We start from the raw sequence: 20,501 nt of genomic DNA on the forward strand, positions 1-20,501 counted from the left end.
ACACACACACACACAGACACACACACAGACACACACACAGACACACACACAGACACACACACAGACACACACACAGACACACACACAGACGTTGTGGACTCGTACTTGGTGAGCTGTGCGAGCTGGAACTCAAGTGAGCGCTTGTTCTCGAGGGTCGTGTTGATCTCCTGCTTCAGCTGCTTCTCCAGACCCCTTAGCCTCTCCGCCTCCGAGGTCCAGTTCTTCAGGTCCGTCTGAGCCACAGCCCGCTTACTGCACTCCTGCTCCAGCTGCACCCGCAGAACCTTCACCTGCGCACACACACACAGGACATCAGTAAAGGTCTGGCAGCTAAGATGTTAGCCTTTTTAGACTATTACAGGAAGCTGAGGCAGACTATCGGCACCCACTAAACAAGAGAAGTGGAAAAATGAGCAGCAGGAGGACGGGAGGACAGAAGGACGGGAGGAGTATTTCAGTGAAATACTGCTGTCCTCCTGTCCTCCCGCTGACCACTGTTTAACCACTGTTTAACTCTCGCTGACCTGCCTCAACTTCCTGTATATGGTCAGAAAGGCTGAAACATCAAAAGCAGGTTTTTCACACTGAAAACCAACCTGACCATCAGTCTGATCTGTGGTCCACTTTTCAGTTCGGACCGTTCGGTTCGGACCAAACTGAAAGGTCTGAAGGTTCGCATCAGACCTTTACAGAGCAGTGACCTCCTCTACTGTGAAAGACTTGACCTTTCTCACTGTAGCTGAACTGTGTGTGTTTACCTCTTCCTCCAGCCTCTCCTTCTGCTTCATGAGCTGCTCCATCTTCTGCACCGACTGCTTCAGGTCAAACTCCAGCATGGAGCACTGCTTCTCCACCTCCACCACCCGGCTCTCCGCTCGCAACCGCAACACACTCTCCTCAGACACCTTCTGCTCCACCGCTACACACACACACACACACACACACACACACACACACACACACTCACTATTTTCACTTTCCCTAGTGATGCCACAGCCCTCCATGGCCAGGGGATCACCCGCCCATCAACACTATACACGTCAGCTAACATAGCACAACTGGCAGTCAGGGTTTCCTCCGTTTGCTAATTAAAACAGACCTATTAAGCATCTTATTTTAACTCTATTCTATTAAATATTACATCATTATTGCAATTATTGAATTTTATTACTGTGCCATTGCTGCTGGCTGCTAAATTTCCATAGGGATCGATAATGTCTGTCTCTCTGTCTGTATCTATGTATCTATCTATATATGATGCTTTTATTTAATTACTTAATTAATGAATGTAGTACATAGCAAGCATGTTCTCCAATATAGGCATATATATATATATATATATATATATATATATATATATATATATATATATCTCCCCACAGAATGTATACACACACACACGTGTATATATGTATGTATATAAACATGTGTATATATATATATATATATATATATATATATATATATATATATATATATATAAATAATATTTCATATATAATTTAATTATTTCTTGATTATCATAAGTACCAATACATGCATATATATATATATATATATATATATATATATATATATATATATATATATATATATATATATATATTTTTTTTTTTTTTTTTTTATTATTATTATTTATTTTTTTTTTTTTTGGACAATGTTTTTCAGAGGACAACAACAGTGCCGTTGATCGGCCGTGCTACTGATCGTTCGTATACGTACAGGAAGAAAGCTCAAGCTCTTTGAAGTGACCCGCTATCAGCTAGAAAACACGATATACGAAGCCCAAACTAGCTACACTAACGAAAGCTGCTTGCCTCCTGTAGACCCTCCTTACCCAACCCCCCCACCCCGACCGGCCACCACCACCACCACCACCACCCGGATTCATTAGTAATGAGAGCCACCCTACCATGTAAAGCCCCCACACAGACGTACCGTGCATGGCAGCTGACTTGGCCTCCTCAATGGACTCGTATTTGTCCGTAAGCTGCGCTCGACTGACCCGGTGCTCCGTCATCTCCTGATCCAAACGCTGCTGCAGGATCTTCAGCTTATAGTTCAGATCAATCTCCAGACCGTTCTTCTCCTGAAGACAGACACGTGGTGCAAAATAAGCCAACGGTCCAACTTCGCAAAATTGTGCCTCCAATGCCCCAAACCCACAAACCAAAATACAAAACCCCACAGCCCATATCTCACAAGACTGCTACTGCACACCACCCCTGCTCTGGCTGCCCTGTATTGTGCATCATTCAGAAAGCAGTCCAGGCTGAAACACTCCTTATAACTTCAGTGGGAGGGGCTAAACTGCTGTAGTCTGAATAGAAGACTGTAGGTAAATATACCGGGGTTTTTTTGTGACCTCAAAAACTGCTGTATTACATTCTGGAGAACCTGTTGTGGATTTAGGAGACCTTGACTTATAAACCTGGTGCTATCTCCAGTTTTGAGGTCCATATTTTCTATATATTTAAAATTATTCAGGTTAAAAACCTAAATATATATTTTCTGAGCCCAGTTGACGGCGCTCATTCTCGGCCTAGGAGAAAATTCACACCCTTTATAAAATGTCCAAAAGTACATGGACACCAGTAGGTTCGCCCCACAGTCCCGTGAGTGCTTCTTCTTTGAGATTAGAGAAGCTGTGCACGGCATGAATCACAAATCAGTGCACCTTAAACTCAGTAGAAGGGCTGTCTGAATACTTTTGGACGTGGGTGTTTGTGTGCCTGCAGGTACAGCCTGACTGGTCAGCTCACCTTCTCCAGGCTGTTGCTCCTGTCTTGGGCCTGCTTCCTCTCCGCCTCCACTTTAGATAAACTCTGCTTCAGGTTCCTATTGTCCTCCTGCAGCCCCGTGATACGAGCTGCAAAACAAACACGGCACACACACACACACACACATTTACACAGTCATGCAAAAGTTTGGGCGTCTCTAGTTGAAGACATAGTTTATGCACACCTTAATACGTAGCTTTTACGTCATTTTCTCTGTTAAATTCAGTAAATAAACACAAACTGATTTTAAAAAGTGCAGAAAAATCTCATATTTACGTTTCCTGTAAAAGATTTGTTCACTTATTTACATATAATTTGACCAGGGGTGCTCAAACCTTTGCACAGGACTACAGGAATTAGTAGTGGAGTAATTCACGGTGGAGGTTTTTTATTTATTTGTTGTTAATTTAAACAAAATGATCACATTCAAAAGTAAATAAATAAATAAATAAATAAATAAATAAATAAATGAATCCAAGTCTAAAACGGTAAAGAATTTTGATGCTACTTGTTTTCCGTCATCTGTAAAACGTAAAGTTTTATGTAGAAATTTACTGCTCACTGTAGAAGTGTGAAGGTTCTCCAGCAGGGGGCGCACTGTTAGTAGTCTACCAGTAAAAACACGTGTTGGCAGTCACAAAGCAGGTCTGCCTCATAACTAAATATTATATTATTGAATAAGTCATTTTTATTTGTTTAATAGATGGGGGGGGGGGGTCGCTCTGTACTTCTGGGGCGACATTATCATTAATCCTAATTTTTGAATCCAGGTCTAATCATGGTCTGATGATCAGGACTGATCCGTCTACTCCGCTTCACTTCAGTGCAGGGTTCTAGAGAGCTGGTGAACCCCGGCGTAGCTGCGCCTACCCTGTAGCTGCCGTATCTCCTCTGAGCCCTGGCTGCAGGTGCGCCTCTCCGTGTCCAGCGTGTTCTGCAGCTGCAGCAGCTCTCTCTCCAGCTGCTGCCTCGCGCCGTCGGCCGCCCGAGCTTTCTCCTGCAGCTCTCCGTTCAGTCCCTCCAGCTGGCTCATGGCCTTCCCCATCTCTGTCTGACTCTTCCTCAGACGGGCCGCCGTGTCCGACTCGGCGCGCAGCAGGTCGTTCGCCTCCTCCAGCTAAACAACAGCAACAACACAATCAGCAAACACACACCCTGCTCACTGAAGAGACACGTGATCAAACCGTCGTCATTCAGACTCCAGTGGAATCACTGTTTATATTAATGGCTGGGTTTTATAGACTGTAGGAAGCTAGAAAGTCTATTTTCAGATGTAGTTAATCTTGCATATTTACATTTAACAGAAGCATTAACTGTATTATAATAGTAAATGTATCATATGTTGTGTTTGTCCGTTTGAAATCATTGATATTAGGAACATAATTCGATTGTTTAAAATAGTTTAGGCTGTAATTTAATCCTCTATAGCTCTATTCATTCTCTCACATCGGAAATGTAGCATTTCTCTGTTCATGTGAATTATATTACAGGAAGAACTAAATCCTGCATCTAACAACTGGGGTAATGCATAGGGCCCAGCCCACCCTCGCCCCCATAACATAGGTAGGCCCCTCCCTTTCTATGTTGTTTATGAGACGATCTGCAACGCTTGGGACTGCAGGGCTTACACTTACACCTACCCAGTCCACAACCCGTCCACAACCCGTCCACAACATAACCCAACCCGTCCATTACCTAACCAGTTCATAACCAATCCATAACTCTTTTAACTAGTCCATAACCCAACCCGCTTATAACTAGTCCATAACCCAACCCGCTTATAACTAGTCCATAACCTAACATGCTTATAACTAGTCCATAACCTAACCCGCTTATAACTAGTCCATAACCTAACCCGCTTATAACTAGTCCATAACATAACCCGCTTATAACCTAACCAGTTCATAACCAATCCATAACTCTTTTAACTAGTCCATAACCTAACCCGCCTATAACTAGTCCATAACCTAACCAGTTCATAACCAGTCAGTTTTATTCTGACTAAAACGGTAAAGAATTCTGATGCTTCTGGTTTTCTGTAAAACGTCTGTAAAAACTTTCAGATGGAAATTTACTGCTCACTGTAGCAGTGTGAAGGTTCTCCAGCAGGGGGCGCACTGTTAGTACACCAAGTTTTTTTATTGTGTCATTTTAAATGTACCAGCAAAAACACACCTACCCAGTACACAACCAGTACACAACCAGGTTACCCACCTGTAAGTCCTCCCTCTCGCTGACTCCTGGGGTATTGCTTGTATTGCTTTACTCGCTTGCAAAGGCATGGTTACAACTCCCCCGAGTTGCTAGCTCATTAAAGCCCCACTACTAATAAATATCATTACATACATATTATAAAATGTTAAAATATTACATATGTATATATTATATATACTTATTTACAAACAGTCCTTTTTAAATGGAGGCAGCGTGGGAGGGCAGCGTGGGAGCCCTGTAAGGACCGCCACAGCAGAACTTGCCTGGTGCTGCAGCTGGACGATCTTCTCACTGGATGCCTGAGTGTTCTGGCTAATCTTCTTCAGGTTCTCCAGCTGTTCCTTCAGAGAGGACACTGCACCGAACACAAGAGGAGGAACACTGTTAGACCACTCTATACAGAACTCCTGTCACAGCAGTGTCCCGCTACGGGACGTCCAGCTACAGTAATACTGCTACGACCATGTCCCCCGCACCCTGAAGCCTTGTCCTGTAACAGGACGTCCCATCTCTGGGGCTTCGACTAGAGGTGTAGTGGACTAAGGCGACTGAGGAGGTGTTTTTTTTTTTTTATTGGCCAAACTTCCAGTATAATGAGAAGGGGGGGGGGGGGGGGGGTAACCGACCCTCGTTCTCCAGATTCCGTCGTTTCTCCGCCTCCTGGTCAGCTTTCCTCTGGTGATCTGTGGCCCTGTGCTGGAGCATCAGCTTGTCTTTCTCCAGCAGCGACAAACTGGCCTCGGCGCTCTTCCTTGCATTACTCTGAAGAACAAAGAGTAGCAGAATCAGTAAAAAATAAAGAGAAATGAAGTAAAGAACCACCCAACCCGAAGCTAACCCGGGAGTCCACTCACCTCCTCATCCAACTCCTTCATGATCTTATCTAGTTTGATGTTGGAGGCCCTGTGGAGGACACGGAATAGAAAAGGTTACAGATTAACCCCATAAGAGCAGCTGGGTAAAAGCAGGCCCGGCTGAAAGTAACAATTTCCTTCTTAAATCAACCAGAAGACAGGCTACACTATGTTGACAAAAGTATTGGGACGCCTGCTCATTCTTTGTTTTTTTCTGAAATCAAGAGCATTAAAAAGAGTAACTGTATCTACTGTCCAGGGAAGAGGGCTTTCTACTAGATTTCTACTAGCATTGCTGTGAGGATTTGAACCGGTTAGTCCATTTAAATCAAAAAAAAAAATAAACGATAAAACCTCAATTTTTAATACATCATCACTATTTTCACAAAGTTTGATCAATTTTATTCTCTAAATAGTTTACATTCATTCTGAACAAGATTAAAAGAGTAGAAGCTCTGAAATCGTCCAATAAATGAAGATGGATAGATAATCTGGCAGAGTGACCAAGGCGTAGATGAACGTATGTCATGTCCAGCTGGAAGGACGAACAGGTACCTGCACTTCTGCTCCATCTCGTCCTTGAGCTGCATTTCTCCGTGCAGCTGTTCCTCCAGCTGATGGATCCTCTTCTGCAGGTTCTCCAGCTGGAAATGAAACGGGGCACAAACCAGCGTTAGTGTTCAGGTCTGAGATCCTGATTAAAAATATCTCTTTGAGAGCTCAAATCTCTTGGGGTGCCCAAACTTTTGCACTGGGGTCATTTCCTCCATTCATCTTCTGCTCTCTTAACTGAGCAGAGACACCACTGCACACCCCTGCGGGCTAATCAAACAGGTACATTCAAACAGTCACAGGTTCTTACGAGGCTCTTGTCTTCTTTAGTGGTGCTGCCATGCTTGTCACTCGTCTTCGTGCAGGAACCTCGAGAAGACCTGCAGCAGAGGACAGAGACCATCCCAGTTACTAGCTGAGTCGTCTGTGTGTGTGTGTGTGTGTGTGTGTGTGTGTGTGTATCGCATCGCACTTGGCTACAATAGTGGTCAGCAGCCAGCCTCCTGGAGATGCCCTTCAAACTTGGAAGATGGATCTCCTGGAGGAGGACTGGAGCTCAGTGAAGCTCACTCACTTGTTACTGCTGTAGTACGTGAAGCCAACGAACGGCAGCTGGTTTCCCACGAAGGCCTTCGGGATGGGGAACGTCTCCTCTTCCCCTCGGTCCTCCTCGATATCGTCAAAGTTACTCGTGTCGATGTCACTGCTCAACTCCGGCACGACCGGGGCAGCAGCTACAACAACGTGAGCAACAACAACGGCATTAGAAAGAGTACAGAGAGTACAGAGACATACAGAGAGTACAGAGACTATGTAGAGTACAGAGAGTACAGAGACTACAGAGACTACATAGAGTACAGAGAGTACAGAGACTACAGAGACTACAGAGACATACAGAGACTATGTAGAGTACAGAGACTACAGAGACTATGTAGAGTACAGAGAGTACAGAGACTACAGAGAGTACAGAGAGTACAGAGACTACATAGAGTACAGAGACTACATAGACTATGTAGAGTACAGAGAGTACAGAGACTACAGAGACTACATAGAGTACAGAGAGTACATAGAGTACAGAGACTACATAGAGTACAGAGAGTACATAGACTACAGAGACTACATAGAGTACAGAGAGTACATAGACTACAGAGACTACAGAGACATACAGAGACTATGTAGAGTACAGAGAGTACAGAGACTATGTAGAGTACAGAGAGTACAGAGACTACAGAGACTACATAGAGTACAGAGAGTACATAGAGTACAGAGACTACATAGAGTACAGAGAGTACATAGAGTACAGAGACTACAGAGACTACAGAGACTACAGAGACATACAGAGACTATGTAGAGTACAGAGAGTACAGAGAGTACAGAGAGTACAGAGACTACATAGAGTACATAGAGTACATAGAGTACAGAGAGTACAGAGACATACAGAGACTACAGAGACATACAGAGACTATGTAGAGTACAGAGAGTACAGAGACTACATAGAGTACATAGAGTACAGAGACATACAGAGAGTGTACAGAGACTACATAGACTACAGAGACTACATAGACTACAGAGACTACATAGAGTACAGAGAGTACAGAGACATACAGAGACTACATAGAGTACAGAGACTACATAGAGTACAGAGAGTACAGAGACATACAGAGACTACGTAGAGTACAGAGACATACAGAGAGTGTACAGAGACTACATAGAGTACAGAGACTACATAGACTACAGAGACTACATAGAGTACAGAGACTACATAGAGTACAGAGACTACATAGAGTACAGAGACTACATAGAGTACAGAGAGTACAGAGACATACAGAGAGTACATAGAGTACAGAGACTACATAGAGTACAGAGACTACATAGAGTACAGAGAGTACAGAGACATACAGAGACTACATAGAGTACAGAGACTACATAGAGTACAGAGACATACAGAGACTACGTAGAGTACAGAGACTACATAGAGTACAGAGAGTACAGAGACATACAGAGACTACATAGAGTACAGAGACTACATAGAGTACAGAGACATACAGAGACTACGTAGAGTACAGAGAGTACAGAGAGTACAGAGAGTACAGAGACATACAGAGACTACGTAGAGTACAAAGACATACAGAGACTACGTAGAGTACAGAGACTACGTAGAGTACAGAGACATACAGAGACTACGTAGAGTACAGAGACTACGTAGAGTACAGAGAGTACAGAGAGTACATAGTACAGAGACTACATAGTACAGAGACTACATAGAGTACAGAGACATACAGAGACTACGTAGAGTACAGAGACTACATAGAGTACAGAGACATTCAGAGACTACATAGAGTACAGAGACATACAGAGACTACATAGAGTACAGAGACATACAGAGACTACGGAGACTACAGAGAGTACAGAGACTACAGAGACTACGGAGAGTACGGCAGCAATATTTTTAAATGATATTTATCACTATTTCGTCATGTAATCAAAATACATCAACAGTGTAAAATGTTTAATAACTGCTCTCTAAATACTGTAAGAGTACTGTAATTATTACTGAAAATATGCTTCACTACATTCAGTTAAATAAGACCGATTACGCTCTCTGTAATAAAGCGTGCAGATAGCTTTATATGATACACTAAAAAAAGCTCTAATTGGCTGTGCTCCCTCCGACTCCAGGTGCTGATGGCAAGGTGGGATTTGAACTCTTGACCTCCGGGCCGTGGAGAAATGCAACTGAACTCACTTATTTTATTTATTTATTTTAAAGAGAGACAGTCCTCTTCTAACTCTAATAACAAAAAGGTTGTAGTTCCTTTAAAGGTCAATGTTTAATAATTATAATAATGAGAAGATATGAATACTGTACCCTGCGATAAGTTTACTAAATTATACAAAATATTTTCTGTGAAAGAGGAGTCACACATTTAAATCAGGGACTAAACCAACCTGGATCAGCTTTACAGAGAATTCAGGAAACAGTAAACCGATAAGCAGCAGGTGTGTTAGTGCTGTAGTCCCGCCTGAGTTCCCCAAACACATCAGCCCATACCAGCTTCAAACCCCACACCCGTCTGAACGCCTGATCAACAGCGGCGGCCAAATTTCAATAATTACCAGCCACTGATCCGATTCTGCCATCACTGTTCAGCCCCAGTGGATCAGTTTTATTCAGGCAATTAGGTCAATCAAGCCAATCAGACTGTCAGCCAATCAGACTATTTCATTTAAGCAATTATCTGCCAATGTTCACCCCCTAGTGGTTGGTCTGAATAAAACTATCACCCAAGCAACCAATCAAGGCAATCAATCAGTCAGGCAATCAAGTCAATAAATAAGCCAATCAAGTCAATTAGCCAAGCAACCAATCCAGCCAGCCAATCAATCAATCAATCAAGTAAATCTAGCCAATCAGGCCAATCCAGTCAATCAGTAGCCATAATGAGAGTGTCATACCGTCCAAAACAGAAAGAAACTGGTTGTTTTTTTGCTGTTTGATGGAACACGTCCTTCTTCTGTCCCACAACTAAATAAAGTTCCAGCACAGAAGATCAGATCCTCTCCATTCACTCCCAGTCACTTTCAAGCGCCCCCTAGTGTTCAGCCGACCATTTTCTGTTTACCAGGACAAAAAGGAAGCAGCAGGACGGCCTTTACGAAGACGGAGGACAGAGGGTGGAATGGTCAGTCTAGTCCCCTACTGAAGACACACTGACCAACTACAGGAACAGGAAGCAGCAGACTGGAAACAAGAGGGGATACGAGCAGACCACGAGAGAGAGAGAGAGAGAGACAGAGAGACAGAGAGAGAGAGAGACAGGGAGAGAGAGAGACAGAGAGAGAGAGAGAGAGAGAGAGAGAGAGAGACAGAGAGAGAGAGACAGGGAGAGAGAGACAGGGAGAGAGAGAGACAGGGAGAGAGAGACAGAGAGAGAGAGAGACAGAGAGAGAGAGACAGAGAGAGAGAGAGAGCGAGCGAGAGCAATCAAGAGAGAGGAAGTGAGAGAGCTCCTGTCACAGAGTGGAAAAAGTGCTGACTCATGGTTAAACCACTGAAGTCATTCAGTCTCACACTCAGACAGACAGACAGACAGACAGACAGACAGGAAAACCACCATCCAGCTCAGGCCCCAGTCTGAAACTCAGCCCAGGTCGATTACACACACTTTCTTACAGTAAACTGAACTAAACACACACACACACACACATATATATATATATTAAATATGAGCGATGAATATTCGGGGGATTTCACCATTCAGTAAATGAATGAATAATTTTAGGACACTGTATGCAGATGTAGGAGACGTGCGTCAGCCCCTCACAGCAACACCACCTCCTTACAGGGTCAGATCATGGAAAACTGACCTGATGTGTGATGTTTGTGTTTGATGTTGTGTGTAAACACTGATCAAGTTTCAAAACCAGTCCCACCCCAGTCCACACCGTCCAGACATTTACACGCCTGAGGCAGTACAGCCGAACACACACACACACACACACACACACACACACACACACACACACACACACACACACACACACACACTACAGCAGTGCAGCCCCAGCCATATGGCTCACTGCAATACAGCCACGCCCATTCAGCCCAGTCTAGTCCATTCAGTCCAAAGTACCACAGCCCCACCCCTTTGTCTACTGGAGTGTAACCCCAGCTCCATTCAGTCTGCAGCACTGTAGCTACACCCATTCAGTCTGCAGCAGCGTAGTCCGGTCTGTTCAGTCTGCAGCACTGTAGCCACACAATTCAGTCTGCAGCACTGTTGTCCAGACTGTCTAGTCTACAGCAGTGCAGTCCCACCCCTTCAGACCACAGCAATGTAGTCTGTTCAGTCTACAGCCATGCAGCACCACCCGTTTAGCCTACAGCAGTAGAACCCCCACGCGTTCAGCCTACAGCACTTTAGGCCCCACCGGTTCAGCCTACAGCAGTAGAACCCCCACCCGTTCAGCCTACAGCACTTTAGGCCCCACCGGTTCAGCCTACAGCAGTAGAACCCCCACCCGTTCAGCCTACAGCACTTTAGGCCCCACCGGTTCAGCCTACAGCAGTAGAACCCCCACCCGTTCAGCCTACAGCACTTTAGGCCCCACCGGTTCAGCCTACAGCAGTAGAACCCCCACCCGTTCAGCCTACAGCACTTTAGGCCCCACTCCTATATTGCCTTCTGTGTCACCTGGTGAAGCTCAGGTAAACAGTAAAGGTCTGACTCACTATCTCTGATGTTCTCCCAGGTCCACTGATCGTTCTTGAAGAACGGGTGCCGCTTAATCTCGTCCACTCCGTTCCGTCCCAATCGCACTTCCCTGCGGGGCAGAAAACTCAGCATTAGGAGGCGTTACTGAGGAGTCCCAATTTCAGATCTGAAGCACCTTCAGAAAGCTAAAGACTCTCCACCACAAGGGGGTGCTATTACTACTCAAACTGCTCCATGCACTTCTACTTCATAGAACCCTTTCTGGATGTGCTGTGAGTAGTTTAACAGAACGTAGAACAGGTAAGGGGGTTAATCTCGGGGGTCTAACCTGTCGGTGAGGAACGCGCAGATGAGGCTTTTGGCGTCCTTGGAGATGTCGCTGTCCTCAGGGAAGGTCAGAGCGTTCTTGTGGTTCATGATTTTACTGTAGGTTCCCACCAGCGAGTCAGCATAGAACGGCGTGTCACCTGATCACAGACATTATACGATTTATTAATTAATCTAGAACTCGGAGAACGGAGAACTCAACATGCTAATGAAGTAGCCAATAATCAGTTATAATAATAATAATAATCAATATTATGATTAATGTTAATAATAAAGGCCTACAGGTGAGCAAATACAAGTACAGTCCTCAATAACTCACCAACAAGCATTTCATACAGGAAGACCCCGACGGACCACCAGTCGCACTCTCGGCCGTAGTAGCCGTCTCCGCCCTGAGACTTCAGTACCTCTGGAGAAATGTAGTCTGGAGTTCCGACCGCGGTGTCGCATCGTACCATACCGTCCTGAACCAGAACAGAGGACACAGATTTACAGACGGACCAAGCAAAGGCCAGACTGGATCAGCCAGCCCCTCCGTACGGCTCGGCTCGACCCGCCATCCTTTAAGATCTACAGAAGACGAGCGTCCAGACTTTTTACTGTCCTGCACCGAAGTGGAGGAACGAACTTCCCCTGGGTGTCCGAACAGCAGAGTCCAACGCTCACTGTCCTTAAACCCAGACTGAAGACCCTCCTCTTCTGAAGACCCTCCTCTTCTGAGAGGACTCAGTGTGCAGAGTGTAGAGTGTGTGGTGGACTGTGTCTCCAGACTGACCTCTGTAATCAGAAGAAGATCAGGACAATACAAACCTTGTTCATCTTCATGCAGGTGCCGAAGTCCGCCAGCTTTAGGTGCCCCGTTTTGTCCAGCAACATGTTGTCGGGTTTCACATCCCTGTAAGAGAACGCAGAGACGGGAGGGTAGCTCATCATCAGGGGGATACAGTGGGGGGGGGGGGTCCCTACAATCCTGATCCAGGTGGGTTTAGTCCCAATTTATACTTCTTAAACCTATTTTATCACCATCTGCAGATCCACTTAATGGACAAAAGTATTGGGACGCCTCCTCATTCAGCGTTTCTTCTGATAGAAAAGAGCTAGAGTAACTGTCTCTACTGTCCAGAGAAGCAGTTCTGATTTCTACTAGATGTTTGGAGGAGCGTTGCGGTGAGGATTTGATTGCATAAAGCGAGCAGAGCTTTAGTGAGGTCAGGACGTTGAATTACTTGATCACCCCTTCACCTCAACCTCAGTGCATCCCAAAGTACTGGATGGAGCTCCACCATCATCATCATTCCAGAGAACACAGTTTTCACCACTGCTGCACAGCTCCTCAATGCTGGGGGGCTTTATACCCCTCTACTAGCCCACGCCTGGTATTAGGCAGCATGGAGCCAATAGGGTCATAATGTTGATCTGCTCCAGAGAGTCCTATTCTATTGGCTATAGTGCTTCTCAACAGGGACTAGACAAGCTGTGGAGTGTGTGTGTGCATTTGCACATCTGTGTCAGCAATGGGTGCAGCTTAAAGTAGCTGAATGCATTCATTAGAAGGGGCGTCCACAGTATATCAGTACTGGCCCACCATGCCTAGAGCAGTGTATTCCTAGGTCAGGCCCTAATCCATCAGTCTGAGCGACCGTCAGGTGTGCTTAACCAGCAGGTCCCCATAATCGAGTCTACTCCTGAACACCACCCGACGCTCCGAGGCTTGCAGTTAGCACCAAGCTAACTGGTGGGGTATAACCAATGTGTGTTAAGCCGTGAGTTAAACACTGCAGACCTGTGTATGAAGCCCATGGAATGGATTCCATCCAGCGCCAGCACCACCTCGGCTGTGTAGAACCGAGCCCATTTCTCCGGGACGTCGTAATTACTCATTAGATTAACCAGGTCACCGCCCGGCATGTACTCCATCACCATGTAGAGGTAGCGGTCGTCCTGGAACGCGTAGAAAAGCTGCAAGACAAGACAGAGCACAAAACAAGGCGTTACTATTTAACTACGTCCCCACAGACTCGCCAGACCCGGGGCTACACCGCCGTAGACTCGCCAGACCCGGGGCTACACCGCCGTAGACTCGCCAGACCCGGGGCTACACCGCCGTAGACTCGCCAGACCCGGGGCTACACCGCCGTAGACTCGCCAGACCCGGGGCTACACCGGCGTAGACCAGACAGACCCGGGGCTACGTCCCCGTACCCTCGCCAGACAGACCCGGGGCTACGTCCCCGTAGACTCGCCAGACAGACCCGGGGCTACGTCCCTGTAGACTCGCCAGACAGACCCGGGGCTACGTCCCCGTACCCTCGCCAGACAGACCCGGGGCTACGTCCCCGTACCCTCGCCAGACAGACCTGGGGCTACATCCCCGTACCCTCGCCAGACCCGGGGCTACTATACTATAACTACATGGCTACTCAGTCCATACATGGAAACTAACCCACAAAAAAAAGCCAATTATTTTTGTATTATTTATTATTTAATTATTTATTATTTACCTTTGTATCTTATTTACAGACATATGCCTATTCAGCCTACAGCAGTTTAGCCCCACCCACTCACGCTGAAGTTATAAGGGGTGCTGTAGACCAAACTGCTTTCTGAATGAGATACAATCAGAGCAGATCTGGGATCAATAGGCTGTTCAAAACAATAAAATGCAATAAAAATGAAGGATATCGACTTTAATTATTAAACTGAGAAGTAAAATGATTTATGAACATTTAGTTCAATTACTTTGAATAATTGGTAAATTGATTTCATCTTCTAACCTTGAAAGTTTACTTACAAACTAACAAAAACAAGCAAAAATATGAACTAAATGTAAAGTAGAAAATAAAATAGCAACAGAACATTAATCAATCAAACTACTGTTGATAATGATAATGGCTTAATTATTAATTATGAGTCCGAGTTCTCAGATCCTGCAGTGTTTCAGATCTGCAGGAAGATTGCCCGCTGAGGTCCCCTCTACCTGCATCTAACCAGCTGCCACCTACCAGTCCAGCCAGCGGGTCCCCCCCAACCCGCCACCACCCATGGCTCACCCGCCAGCCGCTGCTGCCTGTTTGGTGGCCGTGCTGAAACCTAGATGGACTCGTGTCTGTCTGACACTATTAATATCACCACTATTAACTTTCTGTTGTACCTGGTTTGGTAATTTTTAGCATTAATGTTTAAAACAGTCTGGCCAGAGGAGGATGGGTCCCCTTTGTGAGTCTTGGTTCCTCCCAAGGTTTCTTCCTCCAGCTCTGAGGGAGTTTTTCCTTGCCACTGTCGCCGTTGGCTTGCTCACGGGGGTCTTTGATCCTTCATGTTATTTCTTCTTTCTTCTCTGTCTCTGTTCTTTATTAAGTAATAATTATGTAAAGCTGCTTTGTGACGACAACTGTTGTAAAAAGCGCTATACAAATAAATTTGACTTGACTTGACTTGACTTGACATGTTAATATGCAATTATTGAGGTGAACTTGGGGGGAGGGGGTGTGGGGGGGTTATTCAGGTGCAACACATTCAACTGATCCTAAAATCCATACCTGCACGACCCACGAGCTGTTGGCGAAGGCCATGATGTCCCTCTCCTCCCAGAAGAAAGCCGAGTCCGACCGCTTTATCATCTCAAACTTGCTGAGGAGCTTCATGGCGTAGACCTTCCTGGTGGCTTTGTGCCTCACCTGCACAGAGAGATCATTTCAAATAAAGGTGCTATCCACCGAGGTTCAGCACTTACAGAAAAACAGAGCGTCCTCTACCATCTTCATAAGATCCACACGCTCATTCTGACAGGCTGTAATACACTACAGGAAGCGTAGGGGGCGCTCTATAATGCTCTATAATGTTCATATGATCCACACGCTCATTCTGACAGGCTGTAATACACTACAGGAAGTGTAGGGGGCGCTCTATAATGCTCTATAATGTTCATATGATCCACACGCTCATTCTGACAGACTGTAATACACTACAGGAAGCGTAGGGGGCGCTCTATAATGCTCTATAATGTTCATATGATCCACACGCTCATTCTGACAGGCTGTAATACACTACAGGAAGTGTAGGGGGCGCTCTATAATGCTCTATAATGTTCATATGATCCACACGCTCATTCTGGCAGACTGTAATACACTACAGGAAGCGTAGGGGGCGCTCTATAATGCTCTATAATGTTCATATGATCCACACGCTCATTCTGACAGACTGTAATACACTACAGGAAGCGTAGGGGGCGCTCTATAATGCTCTATAATGTTCATATGATCCACACGCTCATTCTGACAGACTGTAATACACTACAGGAAGCATAGGGGGCGCTCTATAATGCTCTATAATGTTCATATGATCCACACGCTCATTCTGACAGACTGTAATACACTACAGGAACATAGGAACATTATAGAGCATTATAGACCTGTAGGGTGTAGGGTGGCCCCTGTAGGGTGGCCCCGCCACCAAAACTACAGCACCCAGAAAGCCCAGGTCCTGCTTTCATTTACAGACCGTCCCCAAACCATGAAGCAGAGGAATTAAACCTTACCAGCTGAACCTCCCCAAACGCTCCTCTGCCGATGACTTTAACCACCTCATAGTCCTCCGCTTTCATACGCAGGTCCCGAATTTTACTGATCGTGTCCTTATCTACAGAGAGAGAGACAGAGAGAGAGAGAGACACAGAGAAAGACAGAGAGACAGAGAGAGAGAGAGAGAGACAGACAGAGACAGAGAGACAGACAGAGACAGAGAGACAGACAGAGAGTGTGAGAGACACAGAGAGAGAGACACAGAGAGAGAGACACACAGAGAGACACAGAGAGAGAGAGAAAGAGACAGAGTGAGAGTGAGAGAGTGAGAGAGACATCAGATCATCTAACCCACTGATGCCGAACACTCTTAAACAGTAGATCTGAAATAAGCCGATACACATCAGTTACATTTTGATTAATTACTTGTAATATCTTTTAATATATACACACACACACATATATATATATATATTTTTTTTTTACACATTATAATACTGTTTTGTACTTAAAATAATTACATTCCAAAATACATTTCATACACAAATCTTTATTAATGTACTATATACCAAAAATAAATAAATAAATAAATAAATGAATATATATATATATGTGTGTGTGTGTGTGTGTGTGTGTGTATGTGTGTATGTATACAGTATTAGCAAATATACATTTAACATGGCACAAAGAAAAGGTCAGTAGGTGCAGAAACAGTGAAGATGATTTCCTCTGAATCTAAACATGTAATCAGATCTATTTCACTGACCTAGTTCAGATATGTGTGTCTTTTTGGCCATTTTCACGCTTTGTGAAGTAACATCTGATAAATATGATCGGAGTGTTGATTCTTCCACATGAGGAAATAACCGTTCCTGAGACCTACAGAACCCGGTACCGTACAGAGCTCACAGTACAGAGTTTCAGGCTCCTCCATTAGGGTCAGTACGGTGGTCTAATGCAGGAGGCGTCTGATCTCGGCCCACTGAGCCGCTTCATGAGCTCTTTCCTTTAAAGCTCTGCTCCTCTCCCCCCACAGCCGAACCCTTCTCAACAGACCTCCCATTCAGCCTCCCAGCACGCTCCACCAACACGCCTACAGGAAGGGGGCGGAGCCTCAGCAGTGAGACACAGGAGGAGGGGGTCCCGCGTCCAGTACGGACAGACACAGACACTGTGTACAAAAACTACCGCCAACAGACTTGGACTGGTTTAGCTGGGTTTCCAAGAAAGGCTAACTGGGTTTAACTGGGATTTTGGTGGACGGCGACTGGTTTAACTGGGTTTTGAAGAAAGGCTAACCGGTTTAACTGGGATTTTGATGAAATGTGACTGGTTTAACTGGGTTTTTGATGAAATGCGACTGGTTTAACTGGGTTTTGAAGAAAGGCTAACCGGTTTAACTGGGATTTTGATGAAATGTGACTGGTTTAACTGGGATTTTGATGAAATGTGACTGGTTTAACTGGGTTTTTGGTGAAATGCGACCGGTTTAACTGGGTTTTTGGTGAAATGCGACTGGTTTAACTGGGTTGGAAAGGTAAAACTAACCAGTTTAACTATTTATTAGTTTATTTAGAAAGTGCGTAATCACAGGTGAAACGCTACAGCAGTGCCCAGCTGAAGTCTGAGCCGTAACTACAGAGCCTGTACTACAAAGAAACGGCGCCGACCAGAACCGCGGCCCATAGCAGCTTTATCTAGCCAGCAGCTGGACCTTAGTAAGGGAAAGATAACATTCAGCCAAATTTGGTCATCCACAGAGCGGGTCCGATTCGATCGCCCGGATCTCCACTGGCACAGTCTCTCAGCGGGCGAGAGGGGGCGTGAAGGCATCCGAGTTCAGTCCGGCTAAAAATAAAGGCCTATTAAAGCAGAGTCATTATAACGGGGTCTGAATCCAGCTGTTGTGAACAGAGCTGGCAGGAACAGCAGATTCCTAATGCTGGGAACCCGGCACACTGCACTGTTAAGCTACTTTCTCTCTCTCTCACACACACACACACACACACACACACACACACACACACACACACACACACAGTCCAGTGTGAATGTGAACCAGAATGGAAATCCCGGTTACGTTGACTTGGCAGTTTACCAAAAGCGGCCCCAGTACAGTTCCCCAGTAAGTTGGTGGGAGGTTCATACACTACATGTCCTAACGTTTGTGGACGCCCCTTCTAATAATTTTGGCACCATGCTGCCTAATAATGCCAGGCGTGGGCTAGTAGAGGGGTATAAAGCCCCCCAGCATTGAGGAGCTGTGGAAGAACTGTGTTCTCTGGAATGATGGTGGTGGAGCTCCACCCAGTACTTTTAGATGGGAAGAGTTGGTGGTGATGAGGTGGGGGTGGTGATCATTCAACATCCAACGCAATCAAATCCTCACAGCAATGCTCTACTCAAAAAAAACTCAGCTGGTTGAGGTTTAAACATCCTGTGGTCACTGACATGGGTGTAATACTGCAGGTGGACGGTCAGAGCCACCAACCCGGAAAAATGCCTGAGGCCGTCAGGCTAATAAGGCTTGGGCAAACTGCCCAGCTGCCAATCCCAGCTCTTTCCAGAGTTTCAACGTGGCAGCGCTCAGAGCAGATGGGAGTTTCCCTCCTGGCTGAAATCATTTAGTAAAGAAGCAGAAGGAAACAGCCTTGTGCTGGGCGTGGTCCACCTCTACAGAGCCTTCACTGGGGCAGGAGCTGATATCTAAGAGGGCTGGAGCAGCTCAGGTTTGGCTAAACACCAGGGCTGGCTCTAGCAGCCTGAGGATGTGTTCATTACACTAGTGTTCTCCTCTCAGTAGAGCATTAGGTCTTAATCAGCAAACGTCTCCAGATGAGACCAGTTCTCCTTTATGTCTGAAAAAATATCATTTAATGAATTAAAATAATAAATAATAATAATTAATGACAGCTGCTTTAATGCATCAGACAATAAGAAATCCTCACTCTTCAAATGATAAAAATTAGATTTATTATCTATCTATATCTATCTATATATATAATGACTATAATAAAAATTAATGAGAATAATAATCATGTGTGTGTGTGTGTGTGTGTGTGTGTGCTGGAAAATTGTCAACACCACAAAACTTGTTGAGAGGGTAATGACAGATCCTCAGTTTTACCACCAGCATCTCTGAGGTTAACAGAATTGCAGCTAGATCCCTTCTACAGCTTGGAAGTGTACACCAGACCCACAGTGAAAAAAAAGGGGGGCCAGAAACCCCGATACAGCCGTTCAGCCCCAGGATGCGGGCGCTGGCTATCAGGTGCTGAAGGTCAGAACCGCTGTGTCTCTAGAGCTGCTGCACGTAAAGCTGTGAGTCATACTGAGATACGAAAGCACCTCGCACCCCCACAAACAGCTCCCAGCAGCCCCCCAACCCCTAACGGACGCTTTCACAGTGTGTGTGTGTGTGTGTGTGTGTGTGTGTGTATGGATGTGTAGTGGATCATGTGGGTCACCAAGCTGGCGAGCCTGAAAGCTCTTTTGTTGGGGGGGAAACACTGAAGAGCAGACACAATGGTGTCCCGGTCCGATGGTGGGTGCTGACCCAAAAAACAGGACCCCATGCCTCCCCCCTCCATACAGACCCCTGATTACTAACCCCACCCTCTTACAACCCTCTCATAAGAAACCCCAGCGCTCAGCTACTCACTCTAACTCGTACAGCACCTTCCCACAGTCCTCGTCTGTACACTGTCCACGGACTGTTGGAGTGGGTTTATTCTAATATTATATAGAGTTAATTACAGGTAGACACTCTCACTGATCACTGACTTTATGTTTATTTGGGTTTATTCTAATGTTATATAGAGTTAATTACAGGTAGACACTCTCACTGATCACTGACTATGTTTATTTGGGTTTATTCTAATGTTATATAGAGTTAATTACAGGTAGACACTCTCACTGATCACTGACTTTATGTTTATTTGGGTTTATTCTAATGTTATATAGAGTTAATTACAGGTAGACACTCTCACTGACCACTGACTATGTTTATTTGGGTTTATTCTAATGTTATATAGAGTT

At 45.3% G+C, this 20,501-nt stretch overlaps 1 protein-coding gene across 1 annotated transcript in view; it reads right to left on the reverse strand.

Annotated features, from left to right (window-relative positions):
- rock1 (Rho-associated, coiled-coil containing protein kinase 1) overlaps window positions 1-20,501 on the reverse strand; it is a 67,589-nt gene that overhangs the window by 21,329 nt on the left and 25,759 nt on the right. The window contains exons 3-20 of the mRNA XM_072687148.1: window positions 16,481-16,581; window positions 15,483-15,620; window positions 13,727-13,902; window positions 12,754-12,838; window positions 12,263-12,407; window positions 11,945-12,083; window positions 11,634-11,725; window positions 6,975-7,134; window positions 6,711-6,780; window positions 6,404-6,492; window positions 5,849-5,897; window positions 5,621-5,756; window positions 5,258-5,349; window positions 3,651-3,897; window positions 2,763-2,869; window positions 1,939-2,089; window positions 759-919; window positions 106-290 (exon numbers count right to left, since the gene is read on the reverse strand). Of these exons, the coding sequence (XP_072543249.1) occupies window positions 106-290; window positions 759-919; window positions 1,939-2,089; window positions 2,763-2,869; window positions 3,651-3,897; window positions 5,258-5,349; window positions 5,621-5,756; window positions 5,849-5,897; window positions 6,404-6,492; window positions 6,711-6,780; window positions 6,975-7,134; window positions 11,634-11,725; window positions 11,945-12,083; window positions 12,263-12,407; window positions 12,754-12,838; window positions 13,727-13,902; window positions 15,483-15,620; window positions 16,481-16,581 (2,323 nt within the window). The remainder of the gene's footprint in view (window positions 1-105; window positions 291-758; window positions 920-1,938; window positions 2,090-2,762; window positions 2,870-3,650; window positions 3,898-5,257; window positions 5,350-5,620; window positions 5,757-5,848; window positions 5,898-6,403; window positions 6,493-6,710; window positions 6,781-6,974; window positions 7,135-11,633; window positions 11,726-11,944; window positions 12,084-12,262; window positions 12,408-12,753; window positions 12,839-13,726; window positions 13,903-15,482; window positions 15,621-16,480; window positions 16,582-20,501) is intronic.

The sequence above is a fragment of the Salminus brasiliensis genome, chromosome 9 (assembly GCF_030463535.1).
Source record: "Salminus brasiliensis chromosome 9, fSalBra1.hap2, whole genome shotgun sequence".
Taxonomy (NCBI): Eukaryota; Metazoa; Chordata; class Actinopteri; order Characiformes; family Bryconidae; genus Salminus; species Salminus brasiliensis.